This window comes from Helicoverpa armigera, chromosome 22, assembly GCF_030705265.1.
Source record: "Helicoverpa armigera isolate CAAS_96S chromosome 22, ASM3070526v1, whole genome shotgun sequence".
Lineage (NCBI taxonomy): Eukaryota > Metazoa > Arthropoda > Insecta > Lepidoptera > Noctuidae > Helicoverpa > Helicoverpa armigera.
Genome location: NC_087141.1, coordinates 1,186,269 through 1,207,633, shown reverse-complemented (window position 1 = coordinate 1,207,633; position 21,365 = coordinate 1,186,269). Strand labels below are relative to the sequence as shown.

At 37.9% G+C, this 21,365-nt stretch overlaps 1 protein-coding gene across 1 annotated transcript in view; it reads right to left on the bottom strand.

Annotated features, from left to right (window-relative positions):
• LOC110371739 (nucleoporin 88) overlaps positions 1-21,365 on the bottom strand; it is an 84,132-nt gene that overhangs the window by 7,544 nt on the left and 55,223 nt on the right. Inside the window, exons 3-5 of the mRNA XM_064040515.1 lie at positions 1,982-2,095; positions 1,401-1,613; positions 39-207 (exon numbers count right to left, since the gene is read on the bottom strand). Coding sequence (XP_063896585.1) covers positions 39-207; positions 1,401-1,613; positions 1,982-2,095 — 496 coding nt within the window. The remainder of the gene's footprint in view (positions 1-38; positions 208-1,400; positions 1,614-1,981; positions 2,096-21,365) is intronic.

The window sequence follows — 21,365 nt, the reverse complement described above, 5'->3', positions numbered from 1 at the left end:
AACGGTGTTAACTTAATTCTAGAGGTAAAACTACTCACGTTAGGAAGCAACAGACAATGATACAAAGCTGCAGAACAGGTAGCCACGACCACCATGGGAGGAGTGTCGCCTCCACCCAATGCTATGATGGAACACGACTCCGAACCGTAGTTGTCATCGGCTGGAGGATACATGGCGAGGGGACCTGATAGCTTCGGTTGTAGGGGGCTGGAAGGGAAAGATATAATATGCAATTAGTTTGAACAATCTATGTAGATACACAAAATATTGATCCCACGCAAAATAATGATTTAATTACACTCATAAAGGAGATAGTTTGTGAGTGAGTTTGTATAAGTTTCTGACTGCTCTATGTGCGACTTCTTCAACCGCAAATGGATGAAAGAATTTCGATGAAAATTGGCAGTAACATATAGGCAACATTTTCTAATACAGGTTCAGGAAGTGGTTCACACGAGACGCGAGAGAAACCACAGGCAAAAACTAGTAATTTATAAGTTCAGTTTCAACGAGACACGAAACAACTGCATAAATAGGGTCCTGAAGAAGGTTACAACTACTGCAAAATCAACCAAAATCTTCTATTAAAAACAATACTTTAGTCCTTTAAAAGAAAGAATTAAAAAACCTCATTACAAACCACCTACCTCTTCCGCTCCAATTCACACTGCATCATATACACATCGCCGTTTCCCCTTAAGATCAACAGGGTCTCGGAGTCAGGTATAGGCGTGAAGTCCACCGCCGTATCACCGAGACTGTCCCGTAGGTCTCTACCGGCCAACTGACCTTACTCGTATACCTTCAAAAGGTCTTACAACCTCAGTTGTAACCTACCTCTTCCGCTCCAATTCACACTGCATCATATAAACATCGCCGTTTCCCCTCAAGATCAACAGGGTCTCGGAGTCAGGTATCGGCGTGAAGTCCACCGCCGTATCGCCGAGACTGTCCAGTAGGTCCCTACCGGCCAACTGACCTTACTCGTATACCTTTAGAAGGTCCTAGAATCTTATTTTTCACCTACCTCTTCCGTTCCAATTCACACTGCATCATATAAACATCGCCGTTTCCCCTCAAGATCAACAGGGTCTCGGAGTCAGGTATAGGCGTGAAGTCCACCGCCGTATCACCGAGACTGTCCAGTAGGTCTCTACCGGCCAGCTGACCTTACTCGTATACCTTTAAAAGGTCTTAGAACTTCATTAACCTACCTCTTCCGCTCCAATTCGCACTGCATCATATAAACATCGCCGTTGCCCCTCAAGATCAACAGGGTTTCGGAGTCAGGTATAGGCGTGAAGTCCACTGCTGTATCGCCGAGACTGTCCAGTAGGTCTCTACCGGCCAACTGACCATACCTACCGTTAAGAGGTCTTAGAATCTACTTTTTAACCTACCTCTTCCGCTCCAATTCGCACTGCATCATATAAACGTCGCCGTTTCCCCTCAAGATCAGCAGGGTCTCGGAGTCAGGTATAGGCGTGAAATCCACAGCCGTATCGCCGAGACTGTCCAGTAGGTCTCTACCGGCTAGCTGACCTGATGGCTTGATGCCGATAGTGAAGATCTGAACTAGTTTCGGACCTTTTTTTAGGGCTATGTTGTAGAGCCTGTAATAGAAGAAGATAAATAATGTTCATCAGTTTTATAAAAAGATACTTGTAGATCTCATTTTATTGTAGCTTTATTTCTTGTAGCGACTAATTTGTTTTCTATCGAAATGAAATTTTTAACCAAAAATTACCAGTTAGGTACAGCTAAAACATCGACTTGTTTTGGTGACTGCTAATTTTTTTTGGAATAAGAAATAAGTTACTTTTCTCCATGCAATTCTTATCCACAAGAGTTATCATTCCTATAGTAAAAGTAGTTACAATTCTATGCTGCGTTGATAAAATCAAGTCATGTGTTACTGGGAATTATTGTACACAATATTATGAAGACAGATTCAAATGAACCAAAAAATAAAGCTATTTACCTGATGGTATTATCAGATCCAAGCACAAAAACATGTGACAATGACCCAGGATGCCAGTGCACGCGTCGAACTTCACCCTGGCAGTACAGGAACCTTTCATCCAGGGAGAAACTCCTGCAAACAATACCATATAGACATGAGAATTTCCTTCAGGGAGCTATTTACGTAATTCAAAGGACAATGGGCACAAATATATGGGACCTGGTATACCCCGCCAATAGGAATGTCATATATACCATTGGATAGGTCTTTTTATGTAGAACAATATTTACTATGACAGCTTTGTTGAAATGTTTGTCCGTTCTGAGATATAGATCAAAAACTGTGCAAAAGTTAGAACTAAATAATCTATTGATAACTCAAGTTTTTAAAGGAAAATCTAAGTACTACCAAGTGTAAGTCTTGTAAGTGCTACCTGCTGTGCCCGTTAGGGTCCATAATTGTTACTATTAGGTATGTAGCATTTCAACCTTTTATAACGGACAAACAATAGAACAAAGCTGTCATAGTAAATATTGTTCCAATTAAAAAGACCTATCCAACGATATATATGACTTTGCTATTGGTGCGGTTTCTCATTACGCCCAAAATCCAGTTGATACAATAAAAGGTTGAAATGCTACATAATAGTAACAATTATGGACCCTAACGGGCACAGCAGGTAGCACTTACAAGACTTACACTTGGTAGTACTTAGATTTTCCTTTAAAAACTTGAGTTATCAATAGATTACTTAGTTCTAACTTTTGCACAGTTTTTGATCTATATCTCAGAACGGACAAATATTTCAGCAAAGCTGTCATAGTAAATGTTGTTCTACATAAAAAGGCCTATCCAATAATATATATGACATTGCTATTGGTGGGGTATACCAATATGCCCATTGTCCTTTGCTAATCAAAGTGGCTGGCAGCCAGAGAGAGAGAGTGGAGTGGATAAGAGGGGGCCTTTGCTGTAACATAGCACGCAATATGGCCAATTAATAAAGCAACTGAAGAAGTTAACCGATTGTGAAATATCTGAAAGAAGGCCTATATAATAATATAATGATAATCAAGGTTTTTAACAATGTTAAAACACCAAATTCCAAAATAATGAATTGGGCACGTAATTTCATAATTTAAGGAAGGAAAAATCGTCTTCCCAGCATACATAAAACCCGATATTAACAGCCTCAAAAAAGGTAGCCATCCATAACATCTATGATAAATAAGCGGTAAGACCGCAACACTCACGTGGCCTTTCTAATAATTTGATTATTCGCCGGCCATTTTGTTTTTTTCATCCACTTTTTTGGCGGGAACGCGGTCTGGATTAATCGTGCGTTTAGAACTCACCTTCTTGTTGGATTTACTTGTTTAATATTAAAATGGGGTCTGTGATTTCGAACTGTAGGTAAGGTAAGGCTAAATGAACCACATTTTTTGGGGTTTATATATTGCAAAATTGGGGCTATATTGAATGGCTGTTGAAGTTATTACTTAAGCTTTCTAAATGAGAAGTAAAATCGTAGAGCAATATTGGTCTAGACAGGAATTGGTCTTGGTAGAAAATATTAGACAATCTTTTTAACATGCGTTTCCATAATTTATTTGGTCAGAGGCATGACGTTAACTACACTGTTCTAGCATTTGGCAAAATCAAGATGTCGGACATAATGTGTCATCATCATCCTCCGAGCCTTTTTCCCAACTATGTTGGGGTCGGCTTCCAGTCTAATCGGAATACCAGTGCTTTCGTCGTGTTCGTGTCGGACATAATGTGTAACTTAGCATAATCTATACTTAATTATAGCTGTGATAGCTTATCAAAGATTCCAAAATTATTCAGTCCAAATGCAGAATTGTAGATACAATATGTACCAAAAATGCAAAAAGCATCATCTCACAATTACAAGGTGTATCAATAGATGGCAACTGGGGCTCTGCGCATGCTACATGTCCAATTTGACGTTAATCCTATTGCGGACCACGTTCGGGATACGTTTAACCAGCGCTGCCACTACTTTGTATTCATTGTTAGTTCGCTGGCGTTTTAACGGTATTCTCCATGGAACTATCAGAGTTTGATAATTTATGGAATTTTCTAATTGAAGCCTAGACTTTTGATATGACAGATATAGATACAGAAAACAGAGTTTTATATAACTGGAACAATGTAACTTTATGATGGAATAGAACAGAACAGTAACAATAGGACGTAAAGAAAACTGTCGTTGGTCAGACCAAAATATAAATCAAACAATTTTTACATACCAAAGAAAAGGGTAACCATTAGGCGGTCAACTAAAAAAAATACACATACAGTGAAACGTAAAAATTACAAATGGGATGACATTAGAACAAACGGGGTATCCGACCCGGTCCGTAGTGTCTCCGGAACAAAAACCGATAAAAAACGGCGAAAAGGATCCGATCCGGTAAAAAATAAGAATCAGACAAAGCGACCGGATGGCCGGTAACCTCTATACGTGTCCAGTTTTTTTACGAGCACCCCGCAGCCCTTTTGTCCTTCCGGGAGGCCTTTTTTTAAATAGATCAGGGGCTGGCAAGTAAAGACCGCGGCCGACGTCCACCCTGAAATATTATTGTGGATTTTTCTGCTTGGCATTCATAAATATTTCCCAGGGAGAGGCCGCGCAACCCCCTCCGTCTACCCACTGTTGGGGATTTACTCGAATCGGCGTAGAATTATAAATTCGGTTAATAAAATATGATACGATAAAGCCGCTTTTTTCTCTGGCGGACCTCTATTATATTTTGTTTAATTTAAATATGAATAATTAAATTTAAAAAGGAAATCTCGGGGCTAATGAAATTTTTGTTTTCGAGATAATGAATTGAAAACACCGAGTGTCGCTCGCTCAGTGCTGTGTTATTCTTTTCTCGCTCATTCGGATTCATCCTTCGTAGTCTGAAAACGCCCTGAAAAATATTATATTTTTAAATGTATTAATTATGAATACGAATTATATTTTTTCCATGTTTATCTGACCCTTTATACTATCGTGGGGCCGTACACGGACGAATTGTATTTTTTAAGGCCTACAGAGTAATTAGAATTAATTAATTTTTTATAACGCTCGGTAAATTTGGAAATTTCGGTATTTTCAGTGCCTAGTTAAAGTTAGGGCTCGTTATGTGAACAATGAACTACTCTCATAACGGGCTCATCGCTCGTAATGACCGTGGAACCGGCAGGCACAACATAATCGCAATTTTAATATTCTACACCCATCCAAATTGTCGGACACAAGTAAAAAGTATAAAAAGAGAGTGCGGTCGAGACATGGGTCCCCAAAACCTCGAACAACGCCTTTAATCAACACAAACGCACCCGGCGATCAAACGGCCGAGAATTAAAAAAAAGCATCGATCCAGTCTGCCACAACCACAAGGGATTAAAATCGTAACGAACGTATAAAAATATTCAAATACAATACTAACAAATTGATACAAACACTCATTAGGTGCGGATCGCGGAAGGCTCCCCCCGGTGGGGTGGCGCGCCGGCCGATCTCTACCGACATTACAATCCACATCCAACGTACAAATATTATCTAAAATTCCTTCTCATTTATAATCCTTTTGTGTCCTCAGCGCGATGTCCTCCGTCAAATCCCCCCACTCCCCACAGGGGTCGGGTGGGGGTATTTTTATATTTTTAATCGCGTTGGGCATTATCCAAATGGACATTGGCGGGTGCGCCGACTGCCGGTGCCGTCTAGATGATAAATTCTCCTTTCGTTCGACACCGGGCGCAATGTTTTGTTTTGTCCCTTCAGTAATGTCTCCTTTATTGGTATCGAAGAGAAAAAAAAAATACCCTTATAGTCATTAATTACAGTAGATTTGTCTGTTGGTGACTGGCGAGTTCTTGGCGACTATTAAAAATGCTCTGCCATCTGTGGCTTCTCGTCGGCTGATTTTTTCGGCGTCTCGGCAAATGAGGATTGATTGTAGCAATCGTTTGATGCAGATTCTTATTGAATACGATGACGGTTCTGTCCGTGATCGATGGTCTGCCTTTGTGGCTACAATTAGGTTACGATTTTTGTGGAGCCTCAATAGAAAGAAAGGAAGACAAATTGTGTTCGTTTCACTTAGGGCGTTATAATATTTTATGGTATAACGCGTAGACTACATATCGATCTTCGTAATTAATTAAGCATCTGATTTCTTTAACTAAGGATCACTTGGTCTCAGCCGTATATGCGGTGATACGGTCAGTGGTTCCCCATATTGTTTTAATCAATGTCTAAACCCGAGCGAACGATCAGCAAAAATTCGTCCAAAACCAGCCAGCTACGGAATCGTGAACGTACATAAATTTAGGTGGCGTATAACCCGGCTACCACGAAGGCCCGGTCCGAAGTTTCACACCATTAATTCTTGCGTGCAGTCCACTGCACTTTTTCCATCGTTCCTCAAAAAGTTCCCGCAAAAAGAGCAATCGCTTTTCTATATGCAAAACAGGGTCCTGTGTTCATACCACCGTCATAATAGGGATCATCTATACAATATCAATTTCGCCTAATATATTGGGGTATTTTTATGTTTTATTGGAGCCAGGATTTTGGTCCCATTAAACTTTTTTTCGAATTTTATGTCACGGAAGATATTGTTCTTCTTGTTTGGGCTTTTAAAATGGGGGTGGGTTTGTAATGTATTGTCTTTTGAGTTATGTTGCAAGTTATAGGAAAGTAATCCAAGTGGTGGGTAAAAGAGCTATTTTGAAGCTTGAATTTATAACGACATATTTTATGTAGAAAGCTTACTGCTTATTTTATTGAAATATGCTTTCCGTTTTCAAGTCCAACAATGCAGTTTGGTAACGCTTTCTTACATTATGACGATTGATTTACGACCGAATATGCTGGCAAAGTTGGTCAAAGTAATACTGCTAAGCATAAGGTCTTAAACGTAATTTTCATTCCAGATCGTAAACGTAATTTAATTACAAAAATCACACAGTTAAATAATGTTTTTAAGTTTGGTTGCATAAGGCGGCCCCTAGACCTACAATAACACTGTTTGGTACAATACATGTCAAATCTCAGCCAATTGGCTGACCACATACTGAAAAGTAAAACCTCGATTCTTGTACAAAACACGAATCAACAATTCCTCGATGACTCGATAAACTGTGTGTTTATCTAATACAAACAGCTGATCAGCACGGTGTACGTTTGCCGAACGTTTGCTTACTGGACGAGCGTGTCGTTTGCACGCGTTTAGCGGGAAAACGCCGTGTCAATGTGATGTGTGACGTAAAGTATTGGTTGGGTATTGGAGGAGTCTTGATACTTGAAATTTTTTAATAATTAGGTATTTCTATTGCATGTACATACACACATTGCATGAATTTGAGAATTTGGTGCAGTTTTAGATTAGTAGCAGTAGTTTCGTAGATAATATGATAAAGTTTATCAACGAGCCATTTTTGTACTTTGCTTCAATGCAGAATTAAAGCAACAAGACAAAAATGTTGATAAAATTGTGTTTAATTTGTTTCACAATTTGTTGTCTCATTTTTTTTATGAAATTCTAATGTACGGTGTATACGAAACACAAGAAGGAGAACAAGTCTCATAGATGAATGTGCAAAGAAGTAAATGAAATATTACAATTCAAAACCAGATCAAACCACCAGCATCAACACAACACAGTCGCACTACATTATTATCGTGGCGAAACAACGATCACTTCGTCCCAGGCCAACGCTTCGCAATTTTTATTCAGAGTTCCTTTTTTTGGCCACGAACCTCCTTTTTGGCCGCAACCGCGTCCGCGGTCGAAACTGTTTAATGATTTGAAAAACGTGTTCTATCAGCCTTTATTCGGAAACAACCGAAAAAAGGCGACAACAAAGGGTTCAGAGTGCAAATATAGACTCATCGGTAACCGCATTTCTGTCTCTAAACAATTTCCCACTCAATTTTGTACTTTACACCCTTGATTTAAGTTCCACGTTAGAATTTTGTGCCAGCAGTGTTTTTTTGTTGAAGTGTACGCACAGATCTCATCGGCAATTTATTATATTTTGTCCGTTGGTGAATTTACGATTATTTGAACGGCCGGTGGTCGGCCGATTGGCTGTTTCTAACGCCGATAATACATGGAGCGATATATCGGGGCTGATAGAACAAAAGGTCTGTGTGTTATGGTAATGGAGCACGATGAATAATATTGAAAGGCAAATATAATATATTTGAATTGATTTTGTTGTAAAGGATTGTGATTTTACGGAGTGAAAATTCGATCATAATCGTAAAACAAGCGGAAAATTGAGGACACAAAAAACAATGCTTGAATTAAATTACATTAACTGATTAAAAAATAAACAGCTCGTCATTTGTATATTTCCCTACAAAAAAGTCGATTGGTTGAATTAGATAAAATCTGACTTTGACTTTGACTTATCATTAAGTTGCCTTTAGATCATAGCGAAACAAATGATTTTTTATAGGATGGCACCTTCTGTCGCAGCTTCAATTTAGATTTTCGAAGGGCATTCACAAATAGATTATTTGATGTCTTAATCGTTTAAATATAACTAAAAATAAAATACCTAACCCAATAAGCGTAAGGTCAATAAAACTCCTACGCAAAATTTACGATATATTTGCATATGTGATAAAAAATCGTGTAGAACACGGGGTCGTCGGTTCAATTCCCGTGCCCGTTTTAATTAAACAAACCGAATATAATATACGGTGGCAATTTTATACGTGTGCGGCGGTCCTAACGGCACTTTATAGATGAGTTGCGAACACATACCATTTGTCGGCACATATTAATTTATTATTGTTCAAATTTATATGTGACGGGAATACTGGATATTTATGGTATAAAATAAAATTGGATGTACTGGCTTTTGGGTCAGATTAACGGTCAAATAAATGCATCCCATTCATTAGTGATTGCTATAAGTATTTAACAGATGTATTTCAGTGTTACAATTTGTAATTACATTTAAAAAACATAATAAGTTATGATTATTATTTTCAAATTAGTGATCACTCACATCAAAAACCAATAGGCTACCCACTTACAAAAATAAAATAAACAAATTATCATTTATTCTTAAGACATCAAAAGATCAAGACTACTGACGCCAACTATTTCATAGTTCCGTAACTGACATAACATAGTGACAACACTACGATTCTCGCGCGTCAAACAATCGAGTTTCAACAGTACATCACTAATAAATAGGGGAAGCTTTTGAATAGAAAAATAGAATTATTAATTTATTCTATTTTTGCGCGTGATGGTTAATATGCATGCGCCGTTCGAAACGAGTCTCCCGGGTTAGTCCGGTTTCTATTATTTATAACGTATTTAATACTAGGGATCACTGTGTGTAAGCTATTTTTATTAATTATGCATGAGGAATGGAGCATTTATATGTGGCGGGTTTTAATATTACTGTTTCAATCATTGTTGTATCACATTTGGGTGATGCGAAGCCTTATAATGTTTTGGTATTTTTTCTATTATCTCGAAGTTACATCATAATTATTCAAAAAACAAACAAAAGAAATGTTAAGACAATAACTTTTTTCTGGGTCAACATAATAACTGTCAAAGTAAAGGGTAGTCAAAAGACGGAAAGTATGGCAACCAATCTTTCAAGGACTTTCAATAGATACTATACTGGGTTGTCCATATGCTTAAATTAGGTATCATTAGATATCATCATCATCAAAATATGTATGAAAGTTATATTTTCTAAATAGAGGTTTATAAACAGGTACCTATTCGTTCATTATCTGTAGTTTATCGCTAAGAACCCGACAGAACCAGTGTTTGATATTCATTGATAGGCCAAACGTCAAATACTCCATACAGCTAATGTTACTTGAACATCCCAAGATCTTTATACCCACATTGTTTATCAACGTCTTCGTTCCCCCAGAAATCATCAATACACGTTGGCCAAGCAAACATTATCAAGTCGACCGGTAATCAACGCCGAACGGAATGATCACAATAAAATATTTTGGGGCGAAAATGGCTTTCAGCATCCGAACCCCGACTTTTCACCTTACGCCGGAAACAACAAACATTTTTCGCGAGGTGAATGCCGTTGATGTTGGTGATATGGAAGAGACATAATGATTCAAGTTGTTTATCCATGGCCAATCAAGAACTATTTACCGCATATACCATAAGAAAACAAATAATTACGCTGAACTCAAAATCTGTTGAGCTAATGATATATGAAAATCTATGAAAATCGGCTTAACCAATAGATCTTTCATTCCTCGAAAACCGGGGCCAGTTTTTACTCAATTAGAAAAGGGATTGGTTTTCTTCAGTCAAATTAACAATTCCTTTACTAAAGACGGAAGAAAGGTTGCGCGGAAGCTAGTGGATAAGGTTCATTTGAGAAAAGCACAACAAAAAAAAACACTAAGCCATCGTTCTATATGTTGCCATTTCCATTTCATGTACATCCTTGTAAACCTTTTAATAATTAAATGTATAGCGATGTGGGAGTCCGGTGTTACACGTAAATCGTCGATCCGGGATAATACTGATCAATATTAACGATCGCCGAACTCCTCGTGCGTTTCCGCCGCGCTTCGGGCCCGTTCGTAAATTGAATTAGTTATGCCCTCTGATTGGCCCTGTGTTTTATTCGTCACTGATTGCGTGTACGTTGATGACGTAATAAGTTCGTTCGTTGTTTGAAATTGGGTGTTGATTGGTAAAGATCGGTTGTATGGGGTAATGTATGTGGGGTTTAGGAGAGTGAAACAAGAATGATTCCATTAGAATGGTACTAAAATCAATTCAAATTGTATAAATTCCAACAGATTGGCCTATTTGAAATATGTTTTGAGTATCCATCGAAATAGCTTTACCAAACTCAGCCCATACAGGACAAAGCGGAGACATACATAACCGGTAAAGGTAAGGACGTAATACTAGTAGCACTATCAACCAGCAAAACTGTTAAACATAAGCAAGCAAAAATGCAAGTCTAATTAATTAAATGACTAGTCGCAGAATCATACAAAATGTGTGACCATCCAAAAAACCTATCCAAGATTACACCAATTACGTGTCAACAACGTCGAAAATCGCATACAAAGTCCCCGCCCACTCAAGACCGTATCAACGAAAAACGCGAAAAACCCCCACACGATTATAATACTAGAGGGGGTCAACTATCTGCCTTTTGAATTCACCCTAAATCGCGTTCATACGAACCGAGAGCTTAAAACTAATACATCTGGGTGGCGTGTGACTGGGAGTGGGGGGGAGGGGGTGGCATGTTCAGAGGAGGGGGGGAGGTCGGTGTTAATTATTCACATTTTAATTTACGAAGCCCGGCACTGGGCAGTCGCAACGGGGAAAATGTCTTGCGATCATTCGACAGTTGTACGAGTATGTGGACGATGTAATGGATGATTTAAATATGGTAATTAGTGTTTTTTGATGTTGATGCTAATGAAGATTTTAGGAATTCAGAGAAAGGTATTGACCATGTGATGGATAAGTAAAGTGTTAAGATATACGATGGATTTGAAAATGTCAAAAATGCATATATTTTTTCTACCGCAAAAATAAATATCATCAATTAGGACAGTTTTGTTTACAGAATCGACCAGATACGAAAGATCTATCTCCATAAGTCTGAAACAATACAAGATTAGAACCGTTAATTTCTTATAATTTGTTACATTGCTCTCGTGATAATACTTCTTATATGCCTATTCAGGTAGGTACATAAATAACCAAAAACATTACAACTGTTTGAAATCGTCTATTCTTCCGTTATTTTCCGATTTTGTCCACTGTCTATCTGCCTAGCTTTTCCCAACTACATTGTAATCCATTCTTTCAACTATCTAAAAGTCTATTTAAATTCCCCTCAATGGTACAAACTAAAAACCGCAGGCCATTTACCAAAAATATTTCGCAAGGTACCTCAGAATTCCTCAGGTACATTATTCGAGGCAACATTCAAACGCCACGTTCAACCCCAAACGTATTAGACATCACTTTCATGACACATGCTATGAATAAACGAAACAAAAGCAGCCCCACCTATCCACCACCATCCCTCTTTATCACTATCCCAAAGAGGAGGACAGACATAGTGCTCCTATCCGATACCGATGAGAAAAACGATCAGAATACGGACCCACGATTGCTATCTAAATAATTCAAGCGTGTATTCAGTCTCTGTAGCGCTTTGCAAATTTCTATTTTTCATTTTTAAATCCAGACTTGAACCCTATTGTTGCAGACATAAGGGCGAATATCAAATGGGTCAAAGTTTGAGAATGCTCGTGAAAATGCGGCGCAAACGTATGGAGTTTTTACAGGCTCTTATACGAAAATGTCGAACCGAATCGGTGTTCTCATAAGCAAAATGTATGGGACAGAAATTTAAATTTCGCTATGCCGGATAAGTTCAGAAGATTGGATGTCTAATTACTTTCCTGTGTTGCTAAAGGTTATAAGCAGTAAATTATAAGACTGGACAATTGGCATAGAAAAAAATATGCATAAGTCATGGTTGCCTTCGTATCGGTAATCGTTATTAAGTTTAAGATACTCTTTCATTTAGGTTGTTAACTGTTTCTTACAATTTCTGTTTAATTTACGGCATAATCATCATCATCTATGTACCTACTAGCCATGATACACATATATTAGTCCTTTGTAGGACACAGGGGCCTGAGAGCGTTGTCTATCTATCGACGATGACATGATGTCTCTATATTCTTTTCATGTTGAATTTTCTACCAGACCTCAACTATTTACCGCAATACATCCTTGTACTTCTGCATAACCTGCCTCACCCTTTACATTAACTCAGCGAGCACTCTCAAAAACAATGAATATGAATCGTAAAAACCGAATGACAAGATGCGGTGGGATAAGGCGGTCTAATAACCCGTCACTGTCGATCATTGTGCGGAATGACGACGATTTGTAATGTAGATGTGTCTGTATGAAGCCTTTTATGTCGGCTCTCTTCGAATTTATTACACACCTCAATGAATATGGCCTTTATTAGTATTCTTCTGATGTATTTTAATTGGATTTGTTTTGATTTTCTGGTAGTGTTTACTTGATTATGTTGTTTTACATAGATGATGCTTCTGTTTCATTAATTAGTTCGTATTTTTTGATATTTCATATTTACCTATAATAAGAAAACCAAACAATTTTCAATTGTGTGTATAAGTTATATTAAACTTTTCTTATAAGATAGCCTCATTGTTCACTGTTCATAGTAAGTTATCACTTTTTTACTTTTGGAACTTTAAAAGTTCCAAAAATAATTCTCAAAGAAATAGCACTCCAATATTTGCCGATAAAGTTAAAGGAGCTGCTTTTAACGCAATAAGTAAGAAAACTCATCTGCCATGATTGGTGCAGCAAAACATCCAGCCAGGTATCGAGCGGGTTCATTAAAAGGCCAGCGAGGGTGGGCCTTATCCAATATTTATTAACTTATTTCAAAGAAAATCGTATAATTAACACCATAGCTTCGCCCCTGGAGCTAACACCCCACGCGAGAACCTTCGACGGTGAGCTATAGACTAGGATTTGCAGATACGACACTTGTATCAAGAGATGATAATGTTGATAAAGATTTTGTTTTGTTACTGGCCATCAGCAAAAATGTCATACTGCACTGAGAGAAATACAAGTAAATCAGCATCCTAATAAAACGGATACTTTTATCACCATATTAGTGATAAAAGTTGAGTTAAAGATTCAAGGCTTAAAGGAAACGAAATTATGTACTTAAGTGGTTTACAGCTAATTATGAAATAAGACGTGTTTATTGAATAGGCTGACGATTGATGGGAAATTAAGAACACCTAATTATGTTTTTGTGTAATTGTCGTCTTTTTTGAGTTTCAATAATTGCCATTGAACACACATACAAGTCCAAATACATCATCTTAAATCTAAAAAATAACATCAAAATTCATTCCAGCAACCAACAAATCTTTGCTCTCACCAATCTGTAGGCACAAACAGCGCACGTCTGTAACTTATTTGCCAATTATCCGTCTGTCGCTTCTATTCTCATCACTCTTAGCTCTCAATTAGTATTCAGTCTCTCTCCTTACGTGTTCCAAACTTAATGAGAGTATGTGTTGGAGTCGTATTTTTGAAATTCAGACCCTTTGAAACAACATGGCTATCGCAAAAATATGTTAATGTCACCTGTGAAGCGGCTATGTGAGTAAAATTGATTAAGTCTCTCGCTAAGTAATGTATTTTTGGTGTAGGTGGGGATTATGATTATTTTAGAAGCTTGTTTCATGTTGAAGGTTTATTGAGAAGGAATTATTTGGGATGGTTTGAAGTTTATTATTACAATTATTTTGAATTTTAGTTAGAGAAATATAAAGAGTAGTAATAGATAATATTTCTGCTTTTAAAACGAGCTGAGGACAGAAATTTTTGCACAGTAGTGCACCATAAGATGATTCATACAAAAAAAATACACAAACCACCTGCATCTAAAATCATCTACATACAAGCGAAAAAAACCGAGAACAACAAACCAAAGGGTGCAAGATTCAGCTATCGATGCACCCCATTGCCCCCGCTTTGATCTCGCCACCGCCGATCGGCTAACTGGATTATTTAACGAGTTCTCACCCAATTCCGTTAATTGGTCGGTAATCCGGTAGATAAATGACAGGTACAGGGCTTGCGAAGCTGGCCGTGCAATAGTGAATTTGATTAGATGTTCGTAAATTCCAATGTGTTGGTTGAAGTTTTTGGTTTGACTTGCGGTCAGTCTTGTTTTTGTTTTTTGATAACCGATAACTTAGATGATTGGATACTTTGGGCTGTCATTTTACATAGCTACTGGTTTTGGGTGATAAATACAGTGCTATTGAAATTTTTATCATTTATTGCTCGGTAGCTGTAACTTTATTTGATTTGGGGCAGACACAAAGTCAGTAACTCAGTACTATACCTTCTTGTACAAAGCAATAACATTTTTTACCAATAAAAGTATCTAAATTAAAACCTGATTTAGTACATAGTAGTCGTCTGTGATAACCTCGTTACCGCTACTTTTATTTAAATAGATTTTGATGGATTTAAAAGCGAATCTATCGCTCTTCTGTGATCAAGTTAAAGAATGGCAATTTGCTTTCGGACAACTATTTCTTACTTAATTCATTAGAACACATATTCACGGAGCCAAACAAAACTGGCTACAGTTTCCAGTACAAACAAAAGCCAAACTTTTTAATTCATCAGAAACTAAGCTAAGGGTCCTCAAATCCCAGAGCTTACGTAGGCAAGACTAACGCATGCATACGATTCTCGCAAAAGGTTATTTCTGCAAGGCGCTGCGGGTTTGTGGCCGGGCCTGGCGTGACATACAAACTGACGTTGCGGCTTGTTACGTGTTTCTTACGGGCTTTACAACTTGCCCCGTGACAATGCGTAGGTGAGGGAGAAATATTGGAGTGGTCAATTTTCGGGTAGTCGTATTTTGTGTCGAGAGACTTGAGAGGGTTTTAAACGGAGCGCCTCTGTTGTGTCTTTTAGAGAATACATAATTTGAACACCCCTTTAACTTAGTTGGGCTACGTAGAATTACTCCAAAATTTTCTCACGGTAAGCTTATTCGCTTTTCTTTGAACATGAAACTTGGAGCATCATCAAAACCAACTCCATCCATTGTGCTAACAGTTCAACTAAGAGTTCCTTACCGATATATTCCGAATGTAAGTTAGAAGCTAGTCCGTAGCGAAATAACACTAAATCTAGACCAACTTCGCGCGTGTTGGCTGTATATTTTAGAACTTTCTTTGTGTAGAAATGGTTCTAGCATTAGATGCTAGTAAGAGGGGTTTAGGCTAAAGAATTGTATCAGCAAACGTTAGTTGACGGAAACAATGTCATTGTTCTTTTAGGTTATTAAGCAGATAAGTAACTGACGAACAATGGTGTAACACACATTTTTCACCAGACGCTTCTTAAATGGGGAGTCATAAAGTCCGTTAAAGCCACCTAAACATGTTGACTTTGTAAGTGTTTATTAGTAGGCACGGCACTCACCAAACACTTTTCAAACGCCGTCCTCATCAACAAACATGTGTTAATTAAAATTAATTCACACATGTCCGAGCGCTAAATTATTCACAATTATAATTGTAATAATCAGGAGTCGGACCTAAGACCGTCCGAACCAAAAAGCCGGAGCCGGCCGTATTAATATTATCACATATCCGGGCAGTGGAGCTCACTGGAAGAATTTTTAATGCTATGCTTTAATTATTTTGCCGTTGGCCCCGGTTGGGCGCAGTCTAAGTTCCATTCACATTAGAGAATTCATTTTTGCTACGGCCGCGCCTACGTTCTGAATTATTAAGGTGCTTGCCGAAAACTGAAAATTGCTGAGATCACCGGGTGCCAGACGGTGTGTATTTATGAGTGCGTAAATTTTCTAGAGGTATTCTGTAACCGTCTGTACATTATGAAGGGGGCTAATTAACCGGCCGAGTTCGGGTGCTGTTAATAATGGAAGAGGTACTGCGTAGTTCTAATGTTGGATGGCTGTGGGTAAAAATCTAGGGTCTGTATAATTTTGATATCCTTTGGCATAAATTATTGGCATCTGATGTTCGGGGTTATGCTAATAAGTATTTTCTTTTACATTTCAAGAACATTACATATGTCGCGATAATTACTAAGAAGAAATATGTTCTACTGAAGTTTATTACCTATGTACTGTTGAAATATTACAAAATAGTGTTGAAAAAATAAACGAGTATTTCGTACATATCCTGTCCCAAATACCTCAGCGGAATTCGCAATACAAACAGAGTCGAAAAAATGTTAATTAAAATTAAATCTTACCTAGTGAAGCCGCATCACAAAGAAACAGACGAAACAAAAATGTAATATGATTAGAAACAAATTACACACGCGGCCACGATAAGTCCAGCTCGCGGGCTAACCAACCGTGGCCCACGTTGGGCGCCACTCTGCCTTTGTCCGGCCACTTTCTTTGTATATTGTACCATTTCATGCAAAATTTAATTTCGTTTTCAAGACTCGTGCGGAATGATATTACGGTCGGCGGACGCCACCGCCGTTTGTAATTTCCCTCCTCAAGTGTGTGTGGACATCGTGCCTTTTTCATCGCATTCCGTTTCGGTGGGTGGGCACGGCACCGGTCCGGTACCGTTACGTTTATTGCGGCGTTGTTCGGAATTAAACAGTCGGATTGCAACCGCCGTTAATTACTATACACAACTACGGCCAGGTGGTTTATTGGCCGCCCTTTTAAAGCTATGTGCATCATTTTGCTGGTTAATCAAAGCCCATCTTTGCTTGTAATATTGCATGGTATGCTTTGTCATCAAAACTACATTAATTTTGACTCTTTAAAACTGGCAGAAAATACGTGAGCTTGGGAATTGCAGCATTAAAAGTTACTTAAGGGTGTTTGAAAGAAATGGCTGAATATAAATTACTTCAGCCAATACTCACGATCAATTAAAAAACCACGAACATACGACAGCTTTCAATAAACCACACATCTAAAAACCTCAAAAAGCAACAAGTCCCCATACTCCCAAAATTACCATAACCCAAATCCACAGGGACCTGCCAAAAAGATTCAATAACCCTTATCTTGTAAGAAACTCCCAAATCTTTTCAACCCTTTAAGAGTGGCATCCCCAATTTGTTATCGATACTGGTAACACGGTCCACTGGCTCAGACTCCCTGGAGGGATAAAAAAGGGATTTTTTCTGTGATCTACCCGCAAATCGGTGTACACACAATAGGGGGCGATTAAGGTACTTAGGTTCGACGTGAGAAAGGGATTTTCTTTTTCTTCGGTTTTTATGGCGTTTGATCGGTTTTGGGGTGGGAGCTGCGATTTTATCGGTTTTGTGGCTTGGATTGCTTTTAATTAATTTGGTGTCTTTTGTTAATTTTGTCGACTGATTTTTACCAGCTGCTTTTAATTTTTTATCTTCATTATGCACTGCATTCTCCCAATCTTCTGCCTATTGACCATTAAATTCTTACACAACAATCTCCTAAAATTAAGTGTGGTAATATAACCAAGATATTAAGCGGTACATTCAATAACTACCCCACCATCCCTCAAACATGTTTGCCCTGGGTATCCATGTCCAGTCTTGTTCAAACAGTGTCGCACAAACTGGACAGGGGCTAGATATTTGCATATCGGTCTCTTACATGTTTATCGAGTCCTCCACTAGATTATGCTGTTAATAAACTTTGTCTAAGATGTGATGGTCATTTGTGTGATAGTTTATGGTAAGTTAGTTTTAGAAGGGGATTATATTGGTGTTCCCATAAGCGGTGTATATCTTTCTTTTCAAAGTTGGTTACGTAAGACAGTCAGGAAAATATAATAGAAGTTTTTGATACAATAAGACATCATTTAAATAGTTATCGAGGTTGTGAGATGATCTCCATTCCGGTCAACGGCAGTATCATATGCATAGCCAAAATAAATATAATATAATCCAGTTTAAAAATAGCTCAAAACCGACCTCAAAAATTTATCCCCCTCAAATTACAGCTAAGAATAAAATCACACGTAAAGACAAAGAATAAGGAGGTATAATCTGGGTGTATTGGAGTCCCGAAGCGTCCGTACGTGTACCTCGGATTAACCGGCAAATTGGTTTAAGCCAAAAGCCGGGATCACGCCGCGAGAGAATCAATCCCAATCGCTGGAGACGTGAGGGCAAGCATGGAAACGGTTGGGGGTGAGTAACTTAAAATGGCAGTAGATTATAAGAAATTATTTAAATTAGAGATAACTATGCCTCTTAAATATAATATCCTTGTCATCATTTACATAAAGATAGTGAAGTGGATGTGACCTTTTTGCCATTTTCAAGATACATATTTAAAACTAATTTTCAAATGCTTAAATACGGTAATATTTACAAAACAGCACCCATTTATTTAGAAATCAAGTCACGCAGAAGTTGGGTTTCAAAATGGACATCTACTCCATACTTCCTTATCACGATTTCGATTCCAATAGATTCTAATAAGATTAGTGTTGTCACACGGGTGTTAGATAAAATAGTTTGTGGCCTATAATTGGGGTTCAGGTCGGGCCGACCGATGTCAAACAAGGCTACACCAAAACGCACCCTAACCCCTGCAATCAAAGTGTAATTTGGTGCAAAAACATTTGCCATGGTCATCACTCGCATGACTAGACAATATCGACTCCGAAGGTGATGTCTGAAAACTGAACTGCAAAATTGGACCTTGTTCTATAAACCTAAGGTTGGATTTTGTGTGTGGCTGTCACGGATAGTTTTCTCCGATCAAGTCCCGTTTACAAATTGGATCGGTCGCCGGGTAAATCAGGGTTACCCAGTAATTGAGACTTACAGGATCGTTCGGTTTGCGGGTAGGTCGACGCGGTTGAAGGATTAAGTTGCGATGTATCGCTATCTATCGATCTTGGGTTAATGTATGGGATTTGTCTTTGATGGTTATGGTAGGAGATTATGGTATTTGTTGGAACTAGTGTTTGGTTTTAGAGACATAATAAATCAATCTGAATCAGAGGATTTGTAATACTTCCACTAGCTTTAGCATCCTTCTAAATATATCAGTTTTAAGTTAATGTAGCTGCTAAAATAAGGCTGCAACTTATTCCAGCTTTTCCATTCCAAACAGAATCAATCCCTTACTTTCAAACTAACATCAAACAAACTTCCTTGGACGCAGGTTCTATTCCCGTGCGAGATCTACTTGTTTCGTTTGTGTTTAAAGAGGATCGACTGTCGGAATGTTTGACGTCTGTCTGTGCCAATAATGGACGTTTAATTATTTGTTAGGTTTTAACTGCTTTTTAGGGTTTAGCGACTGCTTAGGATTCTTACATTCAAAAGTGGTGAAGAAAACTTGAATCCAGTAGAAACGTAGTTGTTGCAGATTTTGATTTACCTTTAATTATTGAGTTTGTTAAAGCATGGCTTACTACTACTTTTATCAATAAATAATGTGATTTGTGAAATACATTACAGTGAAATATTTTTGGTGTTATGCTTATGATGTTTCACGCTTCATTTTTTTTATTTCTTTTATACCTATATATCACAGTAGCCGTCTATAACCAATTCGTCTTCCTTCAACACTCAATAATTAACCAGCAAACCACCCACCTCTTAAAACACCAAACAAAACAAAAACCACCCCACACCAACACCCAAATAATATAGCACCAAAAACAGCAGCAAACACAGTAAATATACCGACATAATATTTAGCGCGAGATTCGCTTCCGAAGCTCGAGAATGCACCGAACGGCCGACGATAAGGGGTTATCAAAGAATATACGAGCCCACTCGAGCTGAAGACGTTGGGACACAGAGTAAATTACACGAAGATATTGTGTTGTTTTAACGTTATTATGAAGTAATAAAAGGTGAATTTGTAGATTGGGGTAATGTTAGATCTGGTGTATTAGTGGATAGATTTTTAGATACAGTTAATTTGAAGGTTAGGTTCAATTCACGCTTTGAATTCTGTAATGAAGTTTATGACAAGTTATTAAGTATTACAGTACAGGCACGCATTGCTCATGATTTTACCGTAGGTAGTCGATTTAAAAATCAAAATATCTATGCTCAAAGCAGAAAAATGAATCCATAATTTTATTTCAACTATCAGAAATGTGCTAACCACTCGAAAAGTCATCCATATACACGACGTAAATATAAACAGAGTGTAAAACTCAAATCCAGGGTGCAGACGGCAAGACTGAACATCTTAGCATAATTAGCCGAAAGGGGTCGTTTATTGCTAATATTAGTTGTACGGATTAATACCAACGGGTCCTGAGCTGTGCTGTGAATGCTAACTGCTATTATCATAAGTTAAGAGCAATGTATTTGGTGTTGTTTCGTAAGTTTTTTGTAGGGGATAATGAAGTGGGATTATTTTTATATGATAGAAGATTGGAGGAAGACTGGTACCATGATTTACTTTGAGTTTGTAAGCGGCTCAATAAACCTGCAAATAGTAGTTGATTGAAAAGGACTTTTTAACTTCTTTGTTTTGTATAAATAGCAAACTTTATTAAAACTTTTGAGACAGTTAAGAACAGAAACAATATTAACCGCCGGATAAATGACTTGCTTTTTCGCCCCCAACCGTATAAAAATTAAATCAATCCTCTAACCTACTTATCATAAACTTGGAAACAATTTTGATACTTGGTCGGCGCTCAATCGAAACACTTAATTGAAACTCATCGAGTCGTATAATACTCGTCTTAGGGACGAAGCCACAATACGTATCGGTACGTATAAATTCTAATGCAGAAATCCAAAAACATTACAAAAGCCACCCCTTGAAG